General features: G+C 43.5%; 1 protein-coding gene across 8 annotated transcripts in view; it reads right to left on the bottom strand.

Annotated features, from left to right (window-relative positions):
- Window positions 1–327: 327 nt before the first annotated feature.
- agrn (agrin) overlaps window positions 328–25,990 on the bottom strand; it is a 280,463-nt gene continuing 254,800 nt past the window's right edge. For 3 of the 8 annotated variants that reach the window (XM_069140924.1, XM_069140926.1, XM_069140927.1), the window contains 10 exons: window positions 25,381–25,515; window positions 22,641–22,731; window positions 22,139–22,303; window positions 21,200–21,311; window positions 17,493–17,609; window positions 14,625–14,808; window positions 13,663–13,750; window positions 7,858–8,082; window positions 6,302–6,405; window positions 328–3,366 (listed from right to left, as the gene is read on the bottom strand). In XM_069140924.1, the coding sequence (XP_068997025.1) occupies window positions 3,206–3,366; window positions 6,302–6,405; window positions 7,858–8,082; window positions 13,663–13,750; window positions 14,625–14,808; window positions 17,493–17,609; window positions 21,200–21,311; window positions 22,139–22,303; window positions 22,641–22,731; window positions 25,381–25,515 (1,382 nt within the window). In that variant the 3' untranslated portion in view covers window positions 328–3,205. Of the gene's footprint in view, window positions 3,367–6,301; window positions 6,406–7,857; window positions 8,083–10,892; window positions 10,926–12,692; window positions 12,717–13,662; window positions 13,751–14,624; window positions 14,809–17,492; window positions 17,610–19,496; window positions 19,509–21,199; window positions 21,312–22,138; window positions 22,304–22,640; window positions 22,732–25,380; window positions 25,516–25,990 lie in introns of all 8 variants that reach the window. The other 5 variants (XM_069140920.1, XM_069140925.1, XM_069140922.1 and 2 more) reach the window with 4 other exon arrangements.

Here is a 25,990-nt window from a genome sequence, read left to right as displayed (position 1 = left end):
TACATGAGCGTACCTCCACTGTAATGGACATGAATCAGATGTGTTTCCTTATTAGTATTGAACTGTCTTCCGGCAAAGGAAAAATATATGAGAACAATATGTTCAAGTTCTGGCCTGAAATCAATAGTCGGTCCACTCGCTCGCTTTTCCGACCACATCCCGTAGTCTTCATTAGCAGATAGTTGTCATAGATACGCAAACCAAAGAATCCAAGTATGGAGCTTTGGGTCATATAATAACAGGTGGTCGTACGAGAAGGGGGAGGAGGGGTTTGCGTAAAGAGTTGTAACAAATACATTAAAATGAAGATGAGTGACAAGACTGGGCTCCATTTGGTTGACATTTTATTTCATGGTGGTAGGAACACAAGACAAAGGTCATAAAGTTAGTAATGTTCAGGTCATGCCACTCTTACTCGGTGCACTGCCCTTTTGACGAGGTTTGCGCAGTCAGACAGTAGTTTACAGAGGCTGGACATGGAGGGTAATCCACAGGTAGACATAAATAAGGAACAGAAAATAGATTCAAAAAACAGTAAATAGAAGATTTTTTTTTGTAAAAAGCCAGATGGGACATTTGCGGAGGCCCTCTGGGATATATTTTTTTTTTCGTTTATGAGCATTATTACTAATATAGTTATCATTATTATTATTATGTATTACTCATTTACATTATCGGGATGAGGCTAATACACTGGCTAAAGTAAGGAAACAGTTACATGGATGACGTCTTTGTCACCTGCTCACAGGCAAGGTGACCAGTTTTTAAGGCAATTCATAGTTTCCAACTAAACCATAGACTGCAATTGTCTTAGTTGTTCTTGAGTCCATCCAAATACACAGGATTATCTCCTTTTTTTTTTTTTTTTTTTTTTTTTTTTACCTGTTACCATCTGAAGGGGTCAAATTCAAAGAACAGTGTGATAAAACAAGACCAGTCTGAAGTTAACAGAGTGAGTGTTGGAATTCAAAGTGTGTTAGGACACCAGTAAAGGAGTTTCCTTGTCTGGTGCGGACACCCAGAGCTTGAATACGCGCAACAAAGATATAGCTTTAGGGCTATCCCTCCCCCATGTACAGAAGTATATCATCGTGTGGGTGAACAGAGAAGTCAGACATGGCTCCAGTGTATATTACTAAAAACATAAACCTCCACAGATCACACATTTGCTAAATTTACACTTAAAAATTGCAGGGCTGTACAAAAACATGTTGCTCAATGATTTAAGGAGGGAAACATAATTAAGAACTTAGGAAAGAAAGAAAGAAGTACAAGACCATTTGATACTCAACCACGAACAGGCATGACTTTGTCTTAGAATATTGCCAAGGTTCTCATATCAAAACAATTGTCTTTTAGTCAGTCATCGCAGCTTATTGTGGTTCAGCAAGGACGAGTCCACGTTGCAACAGTTCACTGAATGTTACAGAATTCGCACTAGTAATACAAACCCATGCGTTATGTTAACTTGCAAGTACTGTAGGATTACGTATCTTTTTCCCAGTTTTTGCGGCTGTTATGGCTTGAAAAGGTCACAAGGACATCACAGTCTCTCTCTCTCTCTCTCTCTCTCTCTCACTCAACAGCCGATGAAAGATTCCTCCAGGAACGCTCCTAGTTGAAATACGAAAATGAACTTAAGTCTCAGGTAGAGTTTTTTTTTTTAAGCTTTTTTTGTTTGTCTGTGTTGACGACTGACTGTTGTTTGACAGGACATTTCCCAAGAGTGGTAGCTCTCCTCATGTTAAGATCTCTCCTTTTTCCTCCTCACTGTCTGTCCTTTTCTTCAGTCTTTGCTTTCAGCACCTCCTTAAGGTCAGATCTGGTAACAGCGCTTCCTTTATGCACCATTCAAGGTCCTGCAAAACTAACTGCTCCCAAGAAAAAAACACAACAGACCCCCCCCCCAAAAAATAACAAAAACAAAACAAAACAAAGATACAGCGAGTGAACAAACTTAAAACAGAATTTCCAAACTCTGGAATAGTTTCTGAAATCACATCATTGGAAAATAAGAGGGGAAAAAAAATAACCTTGATTACGTGAATTCAAAAGAAAAGCCCAAAACAGAGCAATTTTTCAAATTAAAACATTTTTTTGGAACAAAAAAACCCAGATTCAAACCAACACTGCAGAAGTGCATGCATTTATAGTGGTCATCATTAGTTCATCTGCTGATTGTAGAACAGAACGCACAATAGTACATGAGAAGCACAATTCTCCAAGGAGAACCCATCTTACATATTCACAGTCTCAGGTATTATTTATATACTCTATATTTATAACATTTATCCATGTCTATGATTCATGTGTTGACTTATGACTAATGATATGCGAGTCATTGTGGAACGCAGCGCTCTCTCTCTCTCTCCATCACGTCGGGTTGCAGTGTTAGTGAGTCATATTTCAAAACTAAAGGCTCTGATGGGATTCAGATCGAGTGGAGAGGTGTTTTTTTTTTATTTATTTTGGGGCGCTGTGAGATGGGGGTTGATCGAGTGGTTTCAACTGTGTACTTTCTCACTTTAGCAGCTTGACTGATATCTGAAAAGTCCCATTAGGAAAATACAGTGGACCGAAAGCTGGGGCTGAATACGCAGTTTCTTGACTGTAAGTGGCAGATGACTGCAGCATCGGAGAGCAGCACACGACGGCTCCAGCACACACCGCGTCCAGCTCTCACGGGGGAATGTATGTCTATATATTCAAGGGATGTATAGGCCATGCTTGGGGGGGAATGTGGACGATAGATATGGCACTAAGACAAGGCAGTAACCAGAGATCATCAGCGAGGTCCTCTGCGTTCAAGTAATGAGCGAGGGAATAGAGCGGGGTTGATTTTCTTTTTTTTAAGTTGGCGTTTGTTTTAAAACAACAAAACTGATATGAATAATAATAATAAAAAAAAAATCTCTTTTTCACAGAGATGCCTTACTTTTGGAAAAAGTTGAAGGGCCATAAAAGAAAAGGGACTGTGGACTGTGAACGGAGGTGCAGATACAAAAAAAAAAAAAAAAAAAAAAAAAAGAGAGCAAAATATATAAAATCAAAAATTAAAACAACTTATTTATTTTCTTTCCATATAAAAAGCGATGAAAAGTATACAAAAATAGAAAATAATTACAGCAGGAGACGTGGGTGCTATGGAGGGAGCGGGTGGGAGGGTTGCTTTTAGTTTCTTGCAATATTTTTTGTCTCTGCCGGGTTATTTGGCGGCGGAACACTGTAATATTGTGGGGCTGTTCAAGGCGTCCTCCACCAGGTGGAGGTCCACGCCGTCCACCACCACATCTTTGATGCAGCCAACGAAGCCGGTGCTGTAGGCCTTGGGCAACCGTCGCGCCACTGCCAGCTCCTCCAGACCACCTGAGGAGGGACAGAGGCAGACATTAGCATGACAGCGAATCATACATAAACACGCACATTAAAGAAAACTGAGACACCAATCGCAGAATATTGGCTTTATATTAAGGCCAACTAAGATGGTAGCCCTCTAAACTTAGCATGTTGTGTTTTAAAGGGCTATTTCCGTCAAGCACCAATGCTAAAACCAATTGGCATCATTTCATTCTGTCTTTACAACTTGGCTTTAGCTATTAAGCAAGTGGCAAACAACTGACGTCATCAATGGGTTTGTTAACTGCCATTCTCAGGTCTCGAGTTCAGCACTTCGGCTATATTGCTATTTTAAAGTGACCATAATTGGATGAGGATCTGACTGAGAATCCGATGACACTATGACCGCCCATCTTTGGCGTAAACTAATTAATGATGCAATAATTTTTCAATGGACCACCAGCAAACTAATAAGAAGGAGGGACTTTAGCTAACACCACCATAATGACTTGTAGAACAAAAATGTTGACTTTGTATTTCATGAGAGAAGATGAATGGGAGTCTATGGAGCCAGAGGCTTTTTACAGCCAACCCCTAGTGGCACCAAGTGGTATTGCAAGTTTGTGGCACTTCCACATTGGCCTCACTTGTCAGACCCACTTTCATGTAGTCTATGCTTTTACATATGTTCTGTTACACATTTTTAATTTCAAAGCCCAATGCAAAGTTCGTTTTTTGTCCAGAGGCCACAGAAGACATTACACAACGGTTTCTCCACCAGCAGAGAAAATACTCCACAATGCGCAACTGATCCTAAAATCCACAGAAGGTCCCTTTAAATATCAAACACCGGGATGATGGTTTCATCACTAATTAAACCTGAAAATTCCATCAAATGGCCGTCACCGAAATATTTTGGTCCAAACTACCTAAGCAGTCACTTAGTTTTGTCAGCTTGCATTATAGCCTTTGATATCTTCCATGATGACACCAGCGGACTGACGGGACAGGATGACAGTTTATTTGTCAAACCACCGAGATCAAAGGCAGAAAACCAAGCTAAGACACAGAAGAGAGGAGGTTCTTTTAATTCGACACAGCACATAAAGTGCTCAAAAATGTGTTCCAAAATGAAAGCTGGTGGCAGAGTGTAAAATGATGAACGCCTAAAATTCTCATTATTTTTAATTCGTTTCCATCTTTGGTGGTGAGCTGTAAACCTGTCCATCAAGTAGTGCATTCACAACTGTGATGGCTTGTTTTTTCTTAAAGTGTGACCTGGTATACCGCTTCTCTTTGGCTGCTCATATCTCACACTTTTTTCTGTATTTATTCCAAACAAACCTAGAGCAGAACAATTTATATTTTCCTGTGTCTCAAAAGACTTATCAGAAAAGTTGCAGCCAGTTTTGAAATGTTAAAGGGACACTTTACCTAAATTGAAACTGCCTTCTAGCAAAGAAATTGCCCTTATAAAAAAAAAAAAAAAAAAAAAAAAAAAAAAAAACAGTTTTGGGACACAGTTTGAGGAAAGACGTTTGTTGCAGTGCTGTGAGCAACACAAATCAAACACTTTACACTTCCATTGTTGCAGGTTGGAGGCCAAAACTGAATGGCTTTATACTGCATCATTTAAGTGGGGGAAATATATCTAATTATTGGTGACTTGGCCCTTTAAAGTCTCTCTAAATTGTGTAATAGTTGACAAAATAATGAGTTGTTAGCTATTAGTCATATGAAGTTTAAACATTGACAGCTCTTAATAGGAAAACATCACAGATTTGTGCTTTAAAGCAAATGTTTCAGCCCCTTTTATGTGTTGCCCTATTGATGATGCTTAGAGCAACTCTTTTGAGCGAGCAAACCCAAAGCAGTCATTGGTGTCTTTCTCACTAAATCAGCATGAAACATCTTCATTAAGAGTTGCCTGAAATCTGTTCTTACAGGCAGACAGGCTAGTTTTTTTGAATTTCTTTTTCCAGGCTGCCATCCAGGCCCTTCTCCTGCCTCCTTCTTCCCTCTCTGTTATCTCCTCTGTCAGAATCCTCCTGCATCCTATCTGTTTCTTCACTTCATTTTAGTGCGACACATCCCCCCCCCACCCCTCACCCCCCTCTTTGACTCTCCTCCTTCTCTTGCCCCGTTTTGTTCGGACTGAGAGTTCATATCCCTGTCGAGCTCTTTACATCCCCTGTCCCTGCCCCCATTAATCGGATTGCGCGCCTCCGAATCGGGAGTCGACAGGGCTAATTTCATGCGAGTTACAGATGAATTAATGATGAACAGTGAAAAGGGGATTTAAAAAAGAAGAAGGGCTCTCGATGGGAGGGCTGTGTGAAGATTATGTATTCTTGCTGCAGGGCTCGCTCAGCACCTGTTCCACTGCGCCGCCTCCTCTCTGTGTGTGTTTGAATGTGTGTACCTGAGTGTACCTCGACATGCGGCGAGTCTCTTAAATGTCACTCGGGCTGCTTCTCCTTTCAAACTGGTGCGCTGTGCATTTTAATACTTTATTTCGCTGCCTTTCTTCACTGTTATTTCCTCAGAATGTTCAATCTAGCCGTGCCGTGTGTGTTCTTTCGAAAACGATTTCTCTGAGTCGAGTTCAGACCAAATTGAACTGGAGGGTAGATAACGAGCCGACTTTGGTCATTTTCAATTCAAGAGAGCAGACAACTTTTGAGTTCGTCAGATAGCCTTTCATTCCTCCACCTGGTACCTGAATGGGCTCGGACATTATTTCTTTTTTGCCTAAATCTCTGACCTTTTTTTTACCAGCCAGAGACTTTGCTTATCCTCTGCAACACCCATGAGTTCATTGCTCTGGCAGCTTTTTGTCAGCGGTTGGGACGAAAAAATACAACAAAATTACAAGTATTCCCTTTTGCTCCACGTGTGTCATTTGCCACATTTTTTAAGTCTGAATGACTGTTTTCTTTTTCTTTTTTAATGTGTGGGCACCTACCCAACCAGAGCGCTCCGTCTGTGTCCAGCTGCGTGGCTGCCAAAGGCGATGACCCTGTTACTGCTGCCTCGTTGCCAACCTGTAGAGAGCCGTCTCGAAGTGCTCTGCAGAGGAGAAAGAAAAAGAGGCCGATGTAGTTGCGAGCTGGCCTGATGCATGTGTCACACTCAATAGCTCTAAATTGCGGTTCGGTTTAATCTGAAGCATCAAGACTCTATTGCTCCACTGCCAGTCCATGAAGAACTTACATAACCGCCTGTGCCGAGTAGCGCTCTAAATGTGCCTGTCTAGCTGCCAACAGATGCCGTTCGATTCGTTTTAGGTGGCTCGGCACCGCGCATTAGCCCACACTAAAGAATTGTGAAGACAAGGCAAATTTGAAGCCACTGAAGTGGGTTTCCAACAGAGAGAGAGTGTCATTAAAGGCAAGCCACAGACAACTGTGTGAGCTGTGTGCCTCATGCTGTGATTTACACCACCATCAACATCCGAATTATGTCATCTTCCAGCGACTCATGTGGTCTCCCTGTAAACCTGGGATGAGATTTGGCAAAATCCCTGTTTGACATGGATATAGTGGCTTTTCGAGGATCGATTACTCTTCCTTTACATGATGAAACCAATCTAATAATCCTCCCCAACCCACCTCCAAAACGTCCATTCACAGCGATGCTGAAAGCACATGTTCAATGGCGATAAAGCAGAGCTCATGCGGGAGGTGTTGAATGGGTCATATTCAAAGTTGAGCCAATTAATTTGTTTCTGTTGGAGAAATCCGTTAATGTGACATCACCGCGTGACTAAAAAGTATTGTGTGCTTTGTGTTGGTCCACTCCTGGAATGATTATCCATCCATCATCCGTGTCGTAAACTGAAATCAGTGTTATTGGGTTATTTATCATTTATGTAAACATGGACATACACAAGCTACAAGGATATAGAGACCGTCTACAAGGCTGTATTCTCAAAAACTCTTTTCTATGTGACACCCAGCTATTTGGTAACATATTTAATAATAGTTTTAATATGTAACGGGGCAATAAAAAACGGATACTGTGCGTACATATTGCATAATTCTACATTCAGTTTAATCAAATTAAACATGAAGCCAGTATAGAAATATTGCAGTATAACTGTATTTATTGCCTTTTATTCTTATTTGAACTATTTGTCTCCTATTTATTATCTTTTAATTGTCTTTTCTGTAAAAGTGTATCTTTAAAAGTCCTTCTAATAAACTTCTTGTATGTTTGTGTGTGCGTGTGTGTGTGTGTTAATATAAATACTGAATTTGGGATGTTGCAGCATGCTTCTCCTGTTTGAACATTCATTACTGTGTCGAAGCGATTTGATGGGAAATGCGTCATACTCATGCATGACCCGGCATGAAAATAACCTTAATCTGAAACTAATCAAAATCATCTCAGTGCAGGGGATCACTGTGTAGCAGAGGATTCATGCAAGAGATCACAGTTTGCCGCAACACAAATATAATATGGATTAAGTCTAATCCTGGTCTAACTGTAAAAGCTTTCACTGCCGCCTCCCTCCTTTACCTGCTGGCCTTGATGCGTATCCAGCGGTTGGTGTCGACGCGCACCGATGAGCGCAGCACCACCGGCTTGGAGCCCAGGTCGTACATCATCTGGACATGTCCGTCCACGATGGCCAGGGCGATGTAGTCGGAGCGCTCCACTCCCTTCCCGCTCCACAGCACCAGGCCCTGGGTCGCCTCAGTCCGGATGCTCAGCTCGAACTTGTTCACCAGCAGAGCCTTCTCACTAGGAGAGCAGGAAATACATTAGTTAGCTTTTGGTCCGATGCCTCGAAGGAAGACTTCTAATCTTCGGTGTAGCTGACGCAGCTCAGTTGGTGGTTGTGTTATTTGTAGTTTCACGTATGAAGGGACCTCTGCTGGTGTCTGAAAGGCACATTACAAGGATGACATATGGCTCTGTTTGCTCACACATTTGTAGCCTGAGCTCTGCAGTGTCAGAGTCACAGTGATTTTTAAGGAAAATCAGGACGCAGACTGAGCTCAGGAGAAGCAGGGGGCTGTTTTGCTATTAGCGTTCCTCCATCCTACTGAGCCTGACGCACTGCTGCTCGCTGCTTCCTGTGTTGCTCTGTGTGCGTGTTGTCTAGGCAGCTGTTTGATCTCCCGTCTCTTGACTGCTACAGCTGCAGGGTTGATTTGGATGCAGACACTGGGAGACTTCCACCTATCCCGAAGAGGCAGCACACGCAGCGATGTGCCTACACTGTACGTGTGTGCACACACAAACACAGTCACACACTGATTTCTACAAAACAAACTCACTTACAAAAGGTTCTAGTGGAGATACAGTAGAAATCCAGACAATTGTAGCTTCAATTTTCATTCATTTATCGCTTCTGTACACTGCAAAAAAGCTTGGCCAAATTACAAGAAAAAATACATTGAATTTAAGGAGATAATGACCTAATACTAGTTAAATTATCTGTCCATGCATCTAGTTAATTTTACTTGACAAGTAATCTTAACATAAACTGGTTAAAGTCTGGAAATAAGTGAACGCTGATACGTGTTCAAAGGTTTATAATAAATGGACAAAGCTGGTTTTTACATCAAATTTCTTGAGATCAGACTTGCTACAACACAGTAATAAGTAAAACACGGTGAATATTAGTAAATAAGTCTCAATTATTTTTTGTAATTCTTAACTTTTGCACACTGACAAAATTTAAGGCCGAAGAACAGGAGAATAAATCACTAATTTAAATGGAAATTACTTGATATACTGGTGGAGTAGTGATATAAAATAAGTAGGCCTAAACCCATACTTGATTTAATTTAATACCAGACCTTAACAATTTCTGCTTCACATTCAATGTTTCTCACACACACACACACACACACACACACACACACACACACACACACACACACACACACACACACACACACACACACCAGTGGTGGAGCTCTGTCTGCCATCTGTAGCATCCTGTGATTCAGTGCCTTCAGCATGTGGAGGAACCGCTAATCGAAGCACTGACCTTAGTTACTGGGCAACCTGCTCTGCCATCTGAGCCACAGCCACCACAGAAGTTCATTAACATTTATTGACAATTGGAAGTAGGTTGGAAGTCTTATTAGTTCCAGTAATTCTAGTTTCGAGACACACTAATAGAAGCAAGTATTCTACAGCCTTGAAGTGGATGTTTTACAGACAACGATGCTTATCAGGAAAAGGCTAGAGGGATTTACTTGAATGAAGTCCAATGATCTGCCTGAGGAAGTACTAGATGATCAATTTATACTAAAAACAAAACCAACTAGATGTTAAGTCTGAATATAAGACCATTTTACTTGGCTGGATCCACAGTGTTTGCAGTGCACAACTGTCTGCACATCTGCCACATTCACGCTTTCACCTTCTTTAAGGCGTATTCAAACACAGAGACAAAGACAAGGTGAGGACACACACAACGAAGAGACAATGACACATTGATTGAATAGAAAAACAGCAGCAGCACAGAGCTGGAGACAAAGATTAGACAAGACAGATGACAAGACAGAGGAGTCAGCATGGCAAACAGGGAGGCACATGGGAGCACAAACAGGAGGGGGAGTGGGAGGAGATGAAGAGAAACCGAGTATACAGTAGCACTTCTCTGTAGCCTGGATGAGATTTGTTTTCATCTTTTCAGAGTAGTGTCTTTTAAATAATTCAAAAAAGCAATACGATGATATTTAACTTTGTAGGCGAGGTAACTTTGACAGCTCGGCCAACAATAATGCTGCTTCACCTCAAGTAAGGAATCGGATTTGATTTTCTCCTTCCAAAACATGCTTAGGTGAGAAACTTCGACCCCATTGATTAACTAAAACTGCTGAGGTAAACAGGAGCAAAAAAAAAAAGTATGATTTCAGAGCATCTGATTCTTTTTTCTCCACAGAGAAAAAACAACAAAAAATACAGCTCAGTGAAGCTCTCCTGGAAAACCCTCAAAGGGCTTACAGGGCCCAATAAATCTCCATCGGAGCAGCTTGTCAGTGATAAGGTCAAGGTTATTAAAAGTGCTGAATATATCATGAATAAAACAACGCCGGCGCCCAGCGCTCCAAATCTCACATACACCACTGACTTCATAGATTTCTGATGTGATGCTGTTCCTTCTTTAGAAATGGAGTTTTTAAAAAAAAATTTTTTTATCTACTTCTTATGTGTATTCAAATCCTCAGCAGGCACCTCGCTGCGTGCCAACCTCCATTTCAACTCTAGGTGGCAGTAGTGGTTAGAATAATAAGAAACCGCCATGAGGGAGGACAGCTCCTGCAGAGAGAGGCTCCAGCTCTGGCTGGCCTTGTGCTGTTATCAGAGGTCTGAACTTCTGAATTAATTGAAGCATACGCAGAGGCTCTTTGTGATTCGGATTGGTAACTCTATCTCAATAATGGAAACAATGTTGTCTCTGCAGAGGAGGATTTAGCCCTGTGAGCGGTCGAGGAGGGGTTGTCAGGAGATAAGAGGGGCGAGGTGGGGGGGCGGGGGGGATGAGGCGGCAAGACACGAGCAAAGTTTGAAAAGCTTGGAGACGGACTCACCTCTGGTCAGACGGGTTCTCCAGAGATTCGGGACTTAAGGGAGCAGGGGAGAGAGTCAACGGCATGCAGTGTGAGCGCAAAGGGGGGCCACAGGGAGGAAAAAGGGGGAAGGAGGGGAGGGAGGACGGATGTTGTGAGCCCACTGGGTGTCTCACAGAGGTCTAGCTCAGACCCGCAGTTGCAAAAAGCATAACTTATCTGCTCTACTAGCATATCGACCACGTCAAAGAGTCGATAACAAATGTTGTGTGATCACAGGAAGTGTGTAGCTTAGCCTTGATAACAGCCCAACCATAAAAAGGAGGTTCTCGAGGGAGCCACTCAGATCAAGATGGATGACTAATGCACCAAAATGCCTTGGGATCCAACATTTATTTTTAAAATAAGCATCAAGATTAAGCACATTCACAGTCAATGTCCACCCCGCTGCAAAGCCTGCTTTAAGTCAGCGTCCAATTATTGAACAACTCTTTTATATTTATGGCGCTGCACGCTACAGTGCTGCGGCAATTACCTTCTGTCTAGAGATGAAAGCGGTGAATGTGAAAAATTGGGCAATCGTCAAAAAATGGGGTCAAGCAGCATATCAGTTGAGAGTCACGGGCTGATATGATTTGTCACTGAAATAATGGAGCTTGAGCGAATCGACCCGAGCTTCCAGATACATCAGGAGAGGTGATCATAGGCTGGTGCAAATAGTAACAGAAACATTAACCCAAGGTGAGAGTTTGACATTTTGGCCTGAGCAGCACTTAAAAGCCTCTAAAAGAAATGTAGTAATTTCCTTTCGAAAAATCAAATCACGCTGAAGTGATTGGCCAGTGCTCCACTAAGAGCCTGCTTTGCTTAGATTCACGCTCATTGTGGCTCTTAGTGGATGTGACATCCATTAAACCTTTGACAGTCTGGCTCCAAGGACCACTGTCCCCTTCTGCTAAGTGAGATTGATGCCCATGGCTACACACTGCAGAGAGATCTCAATTGGAGGTCTAATCTACAAAGGGAGACAAATCTGTGATTAACATGTCACAGCCTTTTTGTACAGCCGACGCTATAATTATTCACAATTACAGTTAAAGATCTGGTAAAAATGAAATGACAGAAGCCCTGGCGTGGATTGGAAATGTGGACTGAATCCAGTCGGCTTAATTTGAGCTGAATTCTGCTTCACCGCTTTTGCAGGATGTTTTAAAAAGAGGTTACTTACCGAGCTAATGAGCAGGAAGAAAAAAAAATCCCGTTAATAACTAAGTCATGACCGAGGGTTTTCCCGAGTAGAAACTCCACAGGCACCAGAAACTAGGTTAAGGGTGTTTCGTATATCCTCCTCTTGCAGTTTTCAAGGGGTCTCATTCATTTCCCGCATAACACTTAATGCCATTCAGCGTAAACTGCGAGGCAATTCATTTTGTTTATGAACGAGTTACAACCATGCATAAAATATTGCACATTCTTGGTACAGCAATTCATTTCCTCTGAAGGCTGAGCACAATGCTTATCATGCACACATTCATGCTTCCCTTTTGCACTGAGGGGAAAAAAAAAAAGAAGAGAGGATCTAATGGCACTGCAAAACGTATTTAAAATAATGAAATCTGTCAAATTAAATCATGGATATGGAGCTTGAATGAAATATCTGACTTTAGCTGTAAAGATGATTTCTGTGTGTAAATTAAGACAGGAAGCTGAATGTACTTGAATCACTTCAGTGGGGTTAACTATCAAAGATGGATCTCTTTGTTGCTGTTAGTTGGGCTTGATTTGAAACTGGGACAACAGCCAGTCTTAAAGTCTACTTACTCTGGGATCTCATTGGTCAGTTGGCTTGAATGAAAAGGAAAGACAGTCAAGGACATTCACATGAGACAAAGACAGTGCGGACAACGACAAGGGAGGTCAGGTCGAAGGACATGGACAAAGGACAAGAAACCGGAGCGCTCGCACACATTGGACAAACAGCAGAGACACAGGTAAAGACAGACACATCTGACGGGATCCTCCAGTCGGTTGTTTGAGAGTGAGCGCGACGATCTGCAGGCTGCGGCCCGCTTCTCACACCTCCGAGTGTCTGTGTGAGGAGCTGCGAGACGGAGATATAGAGCCGTATGCTTGAATCTCTTCAGGTTCGTCACGTAAACATTTTTGTTTATGCCAACCTGGAGGCACACTCACTGCCAGTCTTGCAGATGGATGGAGGAGTAAAAATGTCTCATCATCCGCCCAGAAGGAGAGGATTTCTTCTTTGTTTTTTTTTGTTGAAACGGCTCCAAAAACGATTTTACGATTACGTCATCAACTTTTCTTCCGCTTAGAGGGTGTTAAAAACGGTAGGCGACACCTCTTCGAATGCCACTTTGATGAGAAATAGCCATTTGCGCGTTAAAAAATAGGATGAGAAGTTTAATCGGGCGTGAGCTTTTTTTTTTTTTTTTTTTTTTGTCCAGAGTCAGCGTGAGCTAAGCGGCACACCACAGAGTGAACTGAGTGCGCTCAGGGCAACACTGTGATTGTTAACTGTCTCGCTAATTAGTAAAATCCTGTCAAAAGTGAAGCAGAACTGCCATAATCGGGGGAGAGGGGTGGGGGCGTATTAGCCGAGCGCCCAGTTCACCCTGAAGCCCTCGCACTGATGATATCATCAACACTGTCATCACAGTTTACCGGGGACGGAGATGGATAGACAGAGGGGCTATTTGGCTAATAGCTAGTAGGATGGAGGTGCTAGATGAAGCTGAAAAGACGACGATGTTCCACTTGTCCTCCGCCTTACCTCTTCGTAACGGCGTTGTGGTACTCGATGAACGTCCGACCGTCGAAGGCGACGGCCTCGGTCTCTCCGGCGGACTTCTCGTAGATGGCTGTGAGGGAGGAGAGGGGAGAGGAGTGGGGAGGAGGGGATTTGTTCAGAGGATGAGATCACACCAATCAATAAGAATAAGGGTTCGGCTATCAGAGCTGAAGGCAATGGAGCGTGAGCAAATGGGGTAAAGGGGGGGGGGGGGCGCCAGTTCGTTTGTAGTTTTAATTAACGTGAAAGGGACAGCCGGCCACACGCACAAGGTTAATGGCGAAAGCAGGGACTGAGCATGTAAGACAGATCGGGCCGGAGCGAGTAGATGTCTGGCGGAGGTACGTGGAGATGATGAAAGGGGGGTGCAACTCCATAATGAATATTCAACTGACACGTTTCATCATTTTCATAACTGCCGCATTAGTTTGGATTCAAAACATAATGGCACTGACATAAAAGAGCCATCACGTGTCTAATATTGGCATTATTACTTTAAACAGAGAGACACGCAATGGAAATAAAGGTCTTTCAAACAGAACAAAATAAAAAATAAACTCATATTTTACTTTACATACTGGGACGCCAAGAACAAGCTGCATACATGAAGCATGGCTGGTTTCAATCCCGCTCATGCTAGGCTTTAAGAGCAGCCAAATTGCTGTGTATCCTTTTAGAGTGAAACCACATCATCTTGAACGGAGGAAATAGAACAATTTGTACAGTTACTATGATTCATTGCGACGGCACACGGCTACGATAAGGTGATCTCAACCCAGGGAGCATCGTCGGCCGATAACGTGCACAAAGACCAATCACACTGACCCTTCAAATTGAGTGCAGGGAATGTGTTTAAGACTGAGTATTTTGGTGGGTCGTTGGCTTGCAATGGAATCACAATGAACGTGAAATGTATAGGAAATGGAGATGACAGCGATACTTACTGTTCTGACAGCGTCCCCCTGAGAAACCACTGAGGCAAACACACTCGTAGGTGTCGAGCTGCGGGTTGCAGCGGCCGCCGTTGTGGCAGGGCTCCTGGGAGCACGGGTGGCCCTGGAACATGGCCACGTTACTGGAGCGCAAGGCGTTCTCTTCCCTGAGGATGGGCGTGCCCATCAGAATGATCTGGAAGTAGGACACAGTCAAAAGTCAAAAGGAGCACGCGACAGCTTCCAGATAGTCTACGTGTCATCAGTCTTCACATTTACATAACAAAGAGCCTGCAAAGAGGCATGGAGTTAGAACAAATTGGGCATTTACAGTGGACAGTGATGTTCTTACAAATATGGTATTGGTTGCATTATGGAAAATGTTGTTTTAATTTGTCTCTTGTGAGTTCCTTTAACATGTAGTGCAAGTATTTCCCTTTGAAGCTAAATATTGAATAATAAATAAGCAGCATAGTTAAAGTTTGTAGAAAAATAATCATCCTCAAGTAATATTTACTAACAGTTTACCACTCAAAGTCTCTGCTATTCTGCTTCATCGACACTTAGTAGATGTAGTTTGATCTGTTTTAACTGTGACGCAGCAGAAAAAAACAATCCCACAAATGTAATCACATTATGGTTCAGATGTTGCTGAATCCTGATTGGAGCAGAGAAACATGGGACATGTTTTTTCCAACTAAGTCCCGCCCACTTCAAACCAATGCGAAAAGAAAAACAGACAGAAACCTACGATAAGATACGATACAATTTTATCGTCAGTTTACACAGAATATCATTTTTGCATCTTTAGGTAATTCTATTCAAGAGTTTCACACACAGGAAAGATTAAGGAAACACATCAAACAGTCACACATATCACGTAATATCCTCAGGACTCACATCTCAGTTATCAGCAAACTGACTGAAGAGTCAGATTGGGAAAATATGTTTTCAGGGCTTTTAGTACATGTACAAACTGCACATAAAACATATTAAATTCAGTTAGGCAACATTACAGACAAAGTCCTTGTCTTGTCAGTTTCTGGAGCTCAATTAGAACAAGATTTTCACAACTTGCCGACAAGATCCGACTGCAAATCCATATAATCTCATAAATCAGTTGTAAAAAACAATCTTCAAAGACTTGTGTTTATGTAATACTCTTATGGCCGGATTTACTAAAATCTCAAATAAAGGGTAGTAAATTGCGGGTTTTTTCCAAAAGTTAGCGAATTTATTTTGCACCCGTTTTGCAAGTGATTTACAAACAATATATATGCGTCACTGATATCAGCTGCAAATCCAGCTGTATTTAAATGAGGGGTTTGCGCATGTTAAAGTGATTCCAGCAACGGAAAACAGAGCGACCGCAAAATAAAAGGAAATTTGATCCCATTGAAATTAAGAAATATAAATATAACAAGAACAAAACGCTATGTAGAAGATTATCAGCAAGAAAGTCAATACTGTGGGGAAAACAAAAAGGCGGGAAAGAAAAAGGCTTAATAATAAAATGTCGGCAAATAAAACAGGAAGTACGGCGGATGAGATCCTCTCACAAACACCGATCAGCAGGTCCAGATCGTTCTGTGGGTACTTTTCATTCAGTGCCTCGCGAGTGCTCGTGAACCTGATGAAGCTACCTGTGAATTCTGCTGGACACATTCAGCACCTTACACATCACATTACTCCAGTTCTGGCCTCTCTCCACTGGCTCCCGGTTGGTTTTAGAATTGATTTTAAGATTTTGATGATCACTTTTAAGACCCGCCTGGGTCTGGCCCCGAGCTACATTACTGAAATGTTGATGGAAAACACGCAAAATGGACAACGTGTGTGAACATGCACATTTGAAAGACGCGATCCTCACTGCACGTCGTTAGTAAATCTGCTTGGACATTTTTTTTTGCTGGTGGGGTGAAGTTTGCACGTAATTTTACACACGCAAACCTTTAGTAAATCAGGCCCTTGGTGACCTTTTTTTGGTCGGTTGCCTTTAACACATAATTCTTGTCTTGCTTTGTTGAATTGCATTTGGTTTTAAAACGATGCGATTACAATTTTCTCTCCTTAGCAAAACCGTTGAAGATGATCATTTGTTACCAGTCTGGATTGTTATCCAAAGGAAAAGCATCCAGTTAAAGGGCTCTGTGTTTCCTGCTGAACGATCATTAAACCTAATTATTGCAACACATCTGAAGAAAAAGATAAGTGACGCTGTAGATTCAGTTCAACATGTTCCTGTAATGATGAGTTCCCCACTGTCATCACTCAGGAAAGTGTCTTAGAAAATAGGTGTTGATAGAACACGCATGTTAAACAGAACATCAAACTGAGACTGCATACCGTCTCGCTCATAATTAACTATTCCCGACAGACCAAGTAAGACAAATGCCACATTTAGCTTTTGATTTGCTCGAAACTGTCAAGGGAAAGTTTGCATAGGAGAACTAATGACAAGTTTGTGCAAACAGTAACATCCTGCCTTTGTTCTCCTGAGTTATTTTTGGCACTCAGAGATGAGCTTTTTGCTGGAAAGTGGAAGGGGAAGGGGAAAAAAAAAACAAAAAACTGGAAAGCTGTCAGGGAGAGATCTGAGAATAGCTAAATGGAGGGACTTCAAAATGTACACTCTATTATTAGTACATGCTAATCCAAATGAGCAGAGCCACTGCCCGTCACAGTGTGAGCTTATAATGGAAAATTACTAATATGAGGATCTGTAGGATGACAGCTGGACAGCTGGACAGCTAATAACATCTCATTTGACTTTGCTTCTGTGCTTCTCAGGGTACCCGAGTCATTAAAATAACCTACAGAATCCACAAGCAGAACTAATGACACAAAACTCCTTTAAGAAATCGCCTTGTAAACATTTACCGTTTGGATTGTTCCCTTGAAGCCATCTGTGAGAGCAGCGACTCTTGCCAGTCGGCTGTAATCGGGAGCCCCGCCGACGAGAAGAGTCTCTTTCAGGTTGAGATCGGAGTGCGTGTTCTGATGACGGGACACAAACAGGTTTATGCCGGTGAGAACTTACAAAAAAGCCCAACATATATTGTTAAAAAAGGCCAATTGTTCTTTTCCATATGCCAACGGCAATTTTTCTCTCGGTAGGGTTTTTACTTAGAGACAATAGTTTATGGTTTTACTTTAGAGAATGGAGTTATGCTGTCGTGTCCAGGGAGCCTGAAAAAAGTTTCATCCTTTTACTTGAGATATAAAGAATGAGATTAATAAAAATATCCCACCTTTGCAGACATGTCACAGTCATATAGATTGTCCCATTCAAAAAAAAAAAAGGATTTATCCATATTATAGCTGGCAGAGGTTTAACGACACTTCCTTGCCTTCCTTTCACGCCAATACACTTGATACATTACAATATAATTGATTCCTCTGTCTCTCAGCGAGTGCTCCATTATCCCCTATCTGTGCGGCATAAAAAGAAAGTACAAAGGGAAATCAGGAACAGGCTGGACTTGAGATATGGAAGGTTCTTTACACACATCTCCAGTGAATGGCTGATTATAAGTACCGACCTTTCAAACAGTTGACTGTAGAGACACATTAATTGCAATTCATTTGCGCGGCAGACGACTATGAAATTCGATTCTTTCCACCAAACCTGTGGGACAATTGCTTTGCATTAGCAAGGTTCTGCTTTTGCATGGAGGAGCCGGCCCACTTCAGAAGGAGGGAATTAATGATCTTTATTTTATGTAGGGCAGTAATTGCCAGAGGGGTAAAGTGGAGTTAATTGCTGGAAAAATGATGGAAGGGGCCAAACAAACAGGCTTTGTGCAGGCGAGCTGGTATTGGCTGGGTTTTTATTTAGGATGGGATTTGGAGTGCAGGAGGCAGCGGTGCTTGGCTGAAACCCCAGGGCTGTGTCACCGCACCTTGAGCAGCTTCCAACAGAGACAGGGCAGGGATGTTGGCCAAAGCTGCTGGACCCAGCTGTGGACGGTGCCTCTAGGCTTTTGCCAAAAGTTGTTACCAAAGTTGGCCACCTCGGGCTCTTCATGTAGCCGTTACTACCGTGTAACACTCTGCAGGTAAAGTTGCAAACTGACCCTGTTCCCTTCGTTTTTCTCCTGGTTTGAAATGTCTCTTTGGAATGTGTTACTCTGGATGTAAAGCTACTTTTCTAGGACTCTAAAGTGATGTTTCATGCAATGAAATGGCGGATCGTGTTCTGTTTTCTTTTCCAGACAGCACCGGGTGAACGAGGACAGCTGGTTCTGCGGAGTGATTCTTTGCTCGGTGATGTGCAGCGACTCTTGTTTGTGTCGTTATGGGCGAGTGAGTGGGTGAAAGAGTGAGCGACTTCATGATATTATGGAGGATTGTTCCTGAGTGCAAAATAGAAGTGAGAGCAGATGACAAATGAACAGCCGGGCTTGGCTTAGCACCTCAGCGTCTCCTACGGTATACGTCCTCCTCGCCTTCCCCTGTCTTCGCTCTCACTTTTCCGACAGGCACGTGGCTGTGGCGTGATATCCCCTGCCTACGCTGGACTAATGAAGACGCTTCTTTGTTGCTAAAAACAATGGCCGTCACAAAGATGACTGCCTCGCTTCATTCTTCCCTCCCACCTTCCCACCCTATTCCACCCCCACAGCAGATGGACCGAGGTGAAAGCCAAACCGCGTTCTTTAAGTGCATCTCTTCTTCTGTGCTGTGTGTTGCGTGTATGAGTTTATGAGATGGCAACGTTTGTTTTTTTCTTTCTAGAGCTGGCACCTATAAAGCTGCCCGCATCTCTGCTTTTTTGTCTTTTCTTTTTGTGGTGTTGTTGCATGGAGAGATGGGAGTGAGAGGACGTAGTGAACGACTCAAATGAAAAACAGGCAAAGGTGTGACTGGGACTTGTCTCATTACCTTGCGTGATTTCTTATTTCCAGACAGCACATCATAGAGAAGGAAAGAAAATAGGGAGGAAGAGAGTTATTAGGGGAAGACTAGTAAGTGTCTGTGCACGGCATGCAGAGCTAGGCAAGCCAGAGAGCTCTCTCTCACACACACAAACACACACACACACACACACACACACACACACACACACACACACACACACACACACACACGTGTAAGAGCATTAAAAATAGCTGCTGTGGAGCACAGACGAGTGAGACAAGTACACTAAAAAAGAAAGGAAGAATTGTGATAAATGCATTATATACTGTACATATATATGCAAGCTGTGCAAGTGCGTGAATACAAACATGACAGCAAGTCTAAGAAGGCCATGCATGATGCAGATGGTGGCATTAGGAGAAGATGAAAGACTGTGAACAGTGCCACTTAGCCGAACCTTATTTACAGACTGACGCCCTTCAGTAAGAAGAGGAAGTCGATTTTCATTTCTCATATCTATGTGCCATTAAAATTTTGCGCTTCCCTGTGCTGGTAGCCTGCGAGCACTCTTTGATATGATGATCACTCCCAGCATGCAGCACGTGTCCATGTACAGTATGTTCCTGTGCTGAAGACCACCTTTGATATGATATGTGTTTTTTCTCGGAGCAAAAGCGAACCGTAACTCCCTCCTCGTCCTTAAAGCAGGAGTGAGAGAGAATTAGCTGAGAGCCACACTGGATAGGGTCTCCGCATTGAGCTCCATAACAAGTCTCGGCTCATCCCTTTGCATCCTCCCCATTCCCCCTCCCCAACCCATCTTCGTTTCTTCCTTTGCTCTCTTCTTTTAATAAGATTTTCTGCCTGTGTTGCTGGAGTAAAACACAATTACCATACGGACGATGGGAGGCGGTGGGGGAAGGTCTGAGCAGCGAGAGTGGTGGGAAAGAAAAAAAAAGAAAAAAAAAAGAAGGCGAGCGTTGTGTCTTAGAGGAAAATGATGGAGTTGACAGAGTGCATGTTCATAACCACAAATTACACTGTTTAATATAATTGGATGACTTACAGACTTATCAAACTATTAGATCACCTTCATTTTGGAAGCATGCACCTGCTTTATTGGTCGAGCCGCTGGGCTTAAGAGTTTCATTACGCTCCTCTCGCTGCTGCTATCTCCCTTATCTGCCTCCGTCTCCCCAGACACCACCTCAAAGGCTGAATATATAAAAATTGACTGTATACCAGCAGTAAAGACTGCTTTTGATTTCTGTATGCAACACCGAGTTTTATCTCCAGGAAATCAGCAAGCTGAAAGGGCTGAGAGTTTAGAAAGAAAACGTGGAATTACACAATTAAGACAGCTTGTCAAGCTGGTCCTCTACATCAGGAGCTCTCCCTCTTACCTTGACGGTTGTCTCGAGATACTGTCAGTAAAACCAAATGGTGTGAAGCTGTGTGGAAAACACTCAGCAGAGGCGTAAAGTTTGCGGATTCAACTGTGCTTGAGGCAGGACGACCTGTACGAGGGCAAACAGAGGCCCCAAATGTGGCGATGATGAGATACGCAGATGAGTAGACTGTACACGGGCAGAAGCACGGGCAGAAGTACAGGCAAGGCTTAGCATAGCAAAGACCCATCATCATCATCATCATCATCAGCATCATCTACGCATGCTAAAAGAAAAAGATAACCATTAGCAGCAGCTTGTTAGCTTGCTGTTTCTTACTGGTGCCTCTCCTTTGACGGGCTCCTTCTTGTTCACTCTGATCTCTCCTTTGCGCTGGGAGCGCTCCAGGTTGATGGTGTTCCACACATTCAGCTGGATTGGTTCCTTACTCCTGAATCACACACATACAGACAGTCATATATTGGGAGAAACAGGCTCATCACTGTCAGAGGTAGTGTTATGTTTGGTATGTCCTTTAATCTTTGTGCGATTATAGCATCCTGTATGCTTTTTCATGTAGTGTCATTTTATTTTACAATTATTCCTGGTTGTGTAAAGCCGGGCTCAGACTGCACGACATGTTCGTCTTTCACATTGGTAACTACGTCAGATTATGTAATCAAAGTGTATTCAAATGTTGCGGGGTCTTTGTTGGGAGACCGGAAGACCTACAAGTATGACCCGGACCAATCATCGCTCTTGTATCGTCTGGGACAAGAAGCTGTCAATCATGACTATTACTCACCAGGATGCTATAGCGCCTCCGCTATTTCTCGCCAATATTTATCTGTTTTTACTCTGTCATGGTCTTCTCTCGAGGAAACATCAAAAAGGCAGGAGGGTCCTTGCCACAGCTCAACCAACCGTCCCTCTGTCCCCTTATTACAGCCGTGTTTTCAACTGCACGCCAGAGAGCTCTTTGTCATCCTACTGGACGACGTCAAAGAACGCGTTGTAAAATATGCCAAACTTTTCAGGTAAAAGCATTCAAATTCTGACATGCTAGGCTTTCCGTCAGGGTTTCGTCGGGTGTTCCAGAAGCTGCTTTACTAGTCCTCAATTATGTCACACTACAAGTCCTGTTTGATGGTGCCAACGGTCATACTTGGGTCAGACACTGGAAATTTGTCTGTGATGGCTAAATCGTGTCAAAGTCGGGCTGAATTCGTGCAGTCTGAGCCGGGCTTAACTTAAACCCTTTTAGACTCTCATGTTAACCTGATGGTGGCCGGTCCCTTTCCCAGGTCGTAGCGAAACTCCAGGATCCCCTCGTTCAGGGACAGAGAGACAAAGTCGCCTTTCCCGTCCGATTTTTGTCCGTTGTAGAAGATCAAACCGTTGGAGTCGTTGGCCATGAGGACCACCGTCATGCTGAGCTTTTGACTGCGGATGTAACACATGGAAAAACACACAAAAATGTAAGACACGCACCACGATATATACCCAAGATAGAGCAAACGATGCTAGTTTTCTTGTTTTTGCTGCACTGGTCCTCCATCTATGTAGAAATTGTGAAGAGATACTATATATTGTACGTGCTCAGGCCCAGATCATGGTTTTTGTGTAACCCTCATTGTGAATTCAGTTCAGGCTTAAAGAAGGCAGACCTGCCTAAGGCACAGAACAAGCGCAGCCTATGAAAACTACATGATACCCAGTGTTCAGTACTACATACACAAGACTTCACTGTGTGGGCTTCCCGCCGAGACATGGGACTTACCGCAGATCATGACCGTAGAGATGGAGCCCCTTCAGCTCCAGGTAAGAGTCTCCGCTGAAGAGTGGCATGTAAGCCCCTCTCCGCTCAGCCACTGGATAAACAGAGAGACTACATTTAACCTCACGTCACCTTTTTGTTGCTGACAGAATTTAAATTCAGGGACAGTCAGTGCATCTTTGAGGGACCTGTCGGCGTTATGGAAAGATATGGATTTGTGTTCTCATAGCATTTGGGATTAAGACTTTCTCTTGACAGAAATTCAAACAAACAAAAAAAAAATTCAAAAATCCTTATGTCAGACTGATTACACAGCCCGCCACTGTGTAACAAAGAACCTTCGGAGACATGCAGAGTTTAACACCACAGTCGGGACCTATGAAATAATGCAGCCTTTGTATTTTGGCAGGCCTTTTTACAAATTCATGTCTCCGCAACGGGTCTACGTCTGGCTGTCCCGTTTCTGGCTGTCTGGAGTGATTAGAAGAGGCACTGTGCCATCCTTCTAACAAGTGGCTTGACATTAAAAATCACTCAAGTGTCACCCGAGGGTATGTGTTTATGGTGTTGTTTGCAGAAACTACCATCATTCAGAGGCATGTGCTGTACTTGACGCTCACACACACACACACACACACACACACACACACACACACACACACACACACAAACACACACACAAACTGACACACAAACTGACACACATACCTATCCATGTAGCCGGCTAGAAAGCTTCTATTCGTAATTGGCTGAGATTAGCTGTGTCGAGTCAGGATGGAGAAGGCAGAGGGAGAGGAGGAAGCTAATTAGCTATTGTGCAGAAGACTGCTAATGATGATGGCGCGTACCACGGAGTGGAGTGAAATAAGAGTCCTGCACACGCAACAAGGAAGGGTGTACTAAACTGAACTCTATTAGAGTCACAGAGCAAAAGGTAGTTTCTTATAGGGCAGTGTGGAGTTCTTCCACTGCTCGGGCTGAAAGCACCGGGATCAATAAATCAGGAGAGGTCAGCGACCAAGAAGAGCATTGGAGACATATTGGAGGAACTGAGCTTGACGACCAAGAAAACTTAGGAGAGTTCAAATGCCTTAAAAAGCTAAATCTTTGAACTTTTTACATCTATTACTGAGGTGATGGTAAGCTCCAGGGTAATTCTGTTTATATTAAAGTAATTCTACCTTATTAGTGTTTGTAATAAAACCAATCAAAACCCTATAAAAAAAAAAAAATAGGGAAAGCAATAACAGAGCAGCTGAGATGCAGTTTGCCTCTTAAAAAAAGCTCTGTGGCTGCAATCGAGCTCTTGGCCCCGCCCACAATCAATCATCTCTTCAGTGCACTTGCTTAGACACACACCGTCTCTGACTCACACACAGACACCACCCGACTTCATGTAGCTACGTCGCTCCACATAAAACCCAGTGAAACTCTCCCCCCCCTGCAGTTCGTCTTTGTCGGCCTGCCAGAGTCCAAGTGATCCTGCTTTCATCACTAAATTGTAATGATTTACACTATCACAGGGTAAAAGCACAGACGAAAGTAGGCCATTCAATACTCGTGGAACACCCTTGAGAAAAGTCCTTGACGGTGAATATTACAGCAGAGAGCTGCACTGACGAACCCTGGCGGGATTGAAATGAAAACCCCAGCTCAACACACACACACACACACACACACACACACACACACACACACACACGCACAAACACAGAGATACAAACACTTCATATTACTACTAATTCACCTTTGGGCTTGTAATGAGTGGGCTCTAAGCTACCTGTCTTTTTAGCTGTTCTCAGTGCAGTCTCAGAGGGGACGTGTGCCTGGCTGCCGCCTTATCTGTGAGTTCCTGTCTGGGGCTGACACTCTGGCTGACTGACGCTCACATTAATCACCTCGGGCAGGGAGGACTGATGCGATTAGTCATCTCATTGATTGCAATGGAAAAAATAGCCTTTTGGAACGGGAGACGCTCTCGCTCACAAGGCATTGATTTTGATTCACCTCAATTTATTTTAGTCACCTGCTAACTGAGACTCTTGGAAGGAGGCTTTTTCCATTTGGTTTTTCTAAACTCCCAGGGGTACAAAGATGCATATTTTCCTTTTGTCAGGAATCTGCAATGATGGTATATTCTCTTTAATTTGCAGAAGTCAACTTCTGCAAATCCTCACGACAACATCTACAAAGGTGGGGAGGGGGAAAACATGAGTCGACTTCAGAATGCGACACCGCCAAAAGTGCTAATGATGAACTTCAAAAGCAGCTGAGCCGCGCTCTGGTCTTTTTCCCCAGCAGCAGCCTGGTTCTGCCATGTAAAACAAAGTACCAACAAGCATGTTTGAACACAACACTTGTGGGCGTATAGGCAGGGAGGGAGGAAGGGAGAGAGGGAGTGGAGGAAGGCTGCGGCTTCGCTCCGGCTTACCCACTAACAAGCGTAGCTGAGTCGATGTGGAGGAAGGCCCGATGGGGCCAATCATCTACCTCAGTTCTGTAACCCATCCCCTCCCACCCTGAAGGGTCACCCCCCCCCACCACCACCACCACCTTCTGCGTTTGATCTCCCTTCTTGATTCAGGATGGATGGGAGTGTTGCAGAGTGTAGAGAAAAGGAGAAGCAACATGGGCAGAAATTAGGCAGGAGGAGAGGTGCTACTCAGCTGACTCTCAGACCAAACACGGGTGATCTGGAGGGAGATCTGAAGCAGGATGCCACACCAGGATGTACTCTAATTACCTTTCTCGCAGTGCCTCCCTTCACGTCCCATGGGACACTCGCATTTGTAGCCTCCCTCGGGCAGCGCCTGGCACTGGGAGGATGGATGGCACCTGTTGGGTTCGCATGGGTTGTGGACGTCGGCACAGGTTGGACCTAAAGACACACACACACACACACACACACACACACACACACACACACACACACACACACACACACACACACACACACACACACAGAAACATGTTAAACCTCTATTCCTTTTATTCCATCGGAGACAAGGGGGAGACAAAATAAAAGGAAAGAGAAGCGGGGTGTGAGGATTTCCTCTGTAATAGAGGTCATTTTCTAATAGGATTTGGAAATATTACACGTCCAGATTAAACAGCGCAGAGCCTCCCTGCCACGCGGCCATGTTTCTGGGCCAACGCCGACTGTGGGAAAGGCTTCGCCAGCGTCTGGTGGATGATGGTTTTGCCCTCTGCCACATCCCATCTAAATTCACCCGTCATTACTTTAGCAGTCAGGGCCTGTGGTGAGGAGAGCGCTTTAATGAACCCCGTCCCCGCTGAGCTCACTGGGCTTCCCCGTTTTTCCTCAGTCGCACTTTTGGTAGCAGTCTTTTATC

The sequence above is a fragment of the Embiotoca jacksoni genome, unplaced genomic scaffold (assembly GCF_022577435.1).
Source record: "Embiotoca jacksoni isolate LCO1_2020_lvr unplaced genomic scaffold, fEmbJac1.0.p SCAF_9, whole genome shotgun sequence".
Classification (NCBI taxonomy): Eukaryota; Metazoa; Chordata; class Actinopteri; family Embiotocidae; genus Embiotoca; species Embiotoca jacksoni.
Note: the sequence above shows the minus strand (reverse complement) of the source record. Positions and strands in the feature narration are given on the sequence as shown.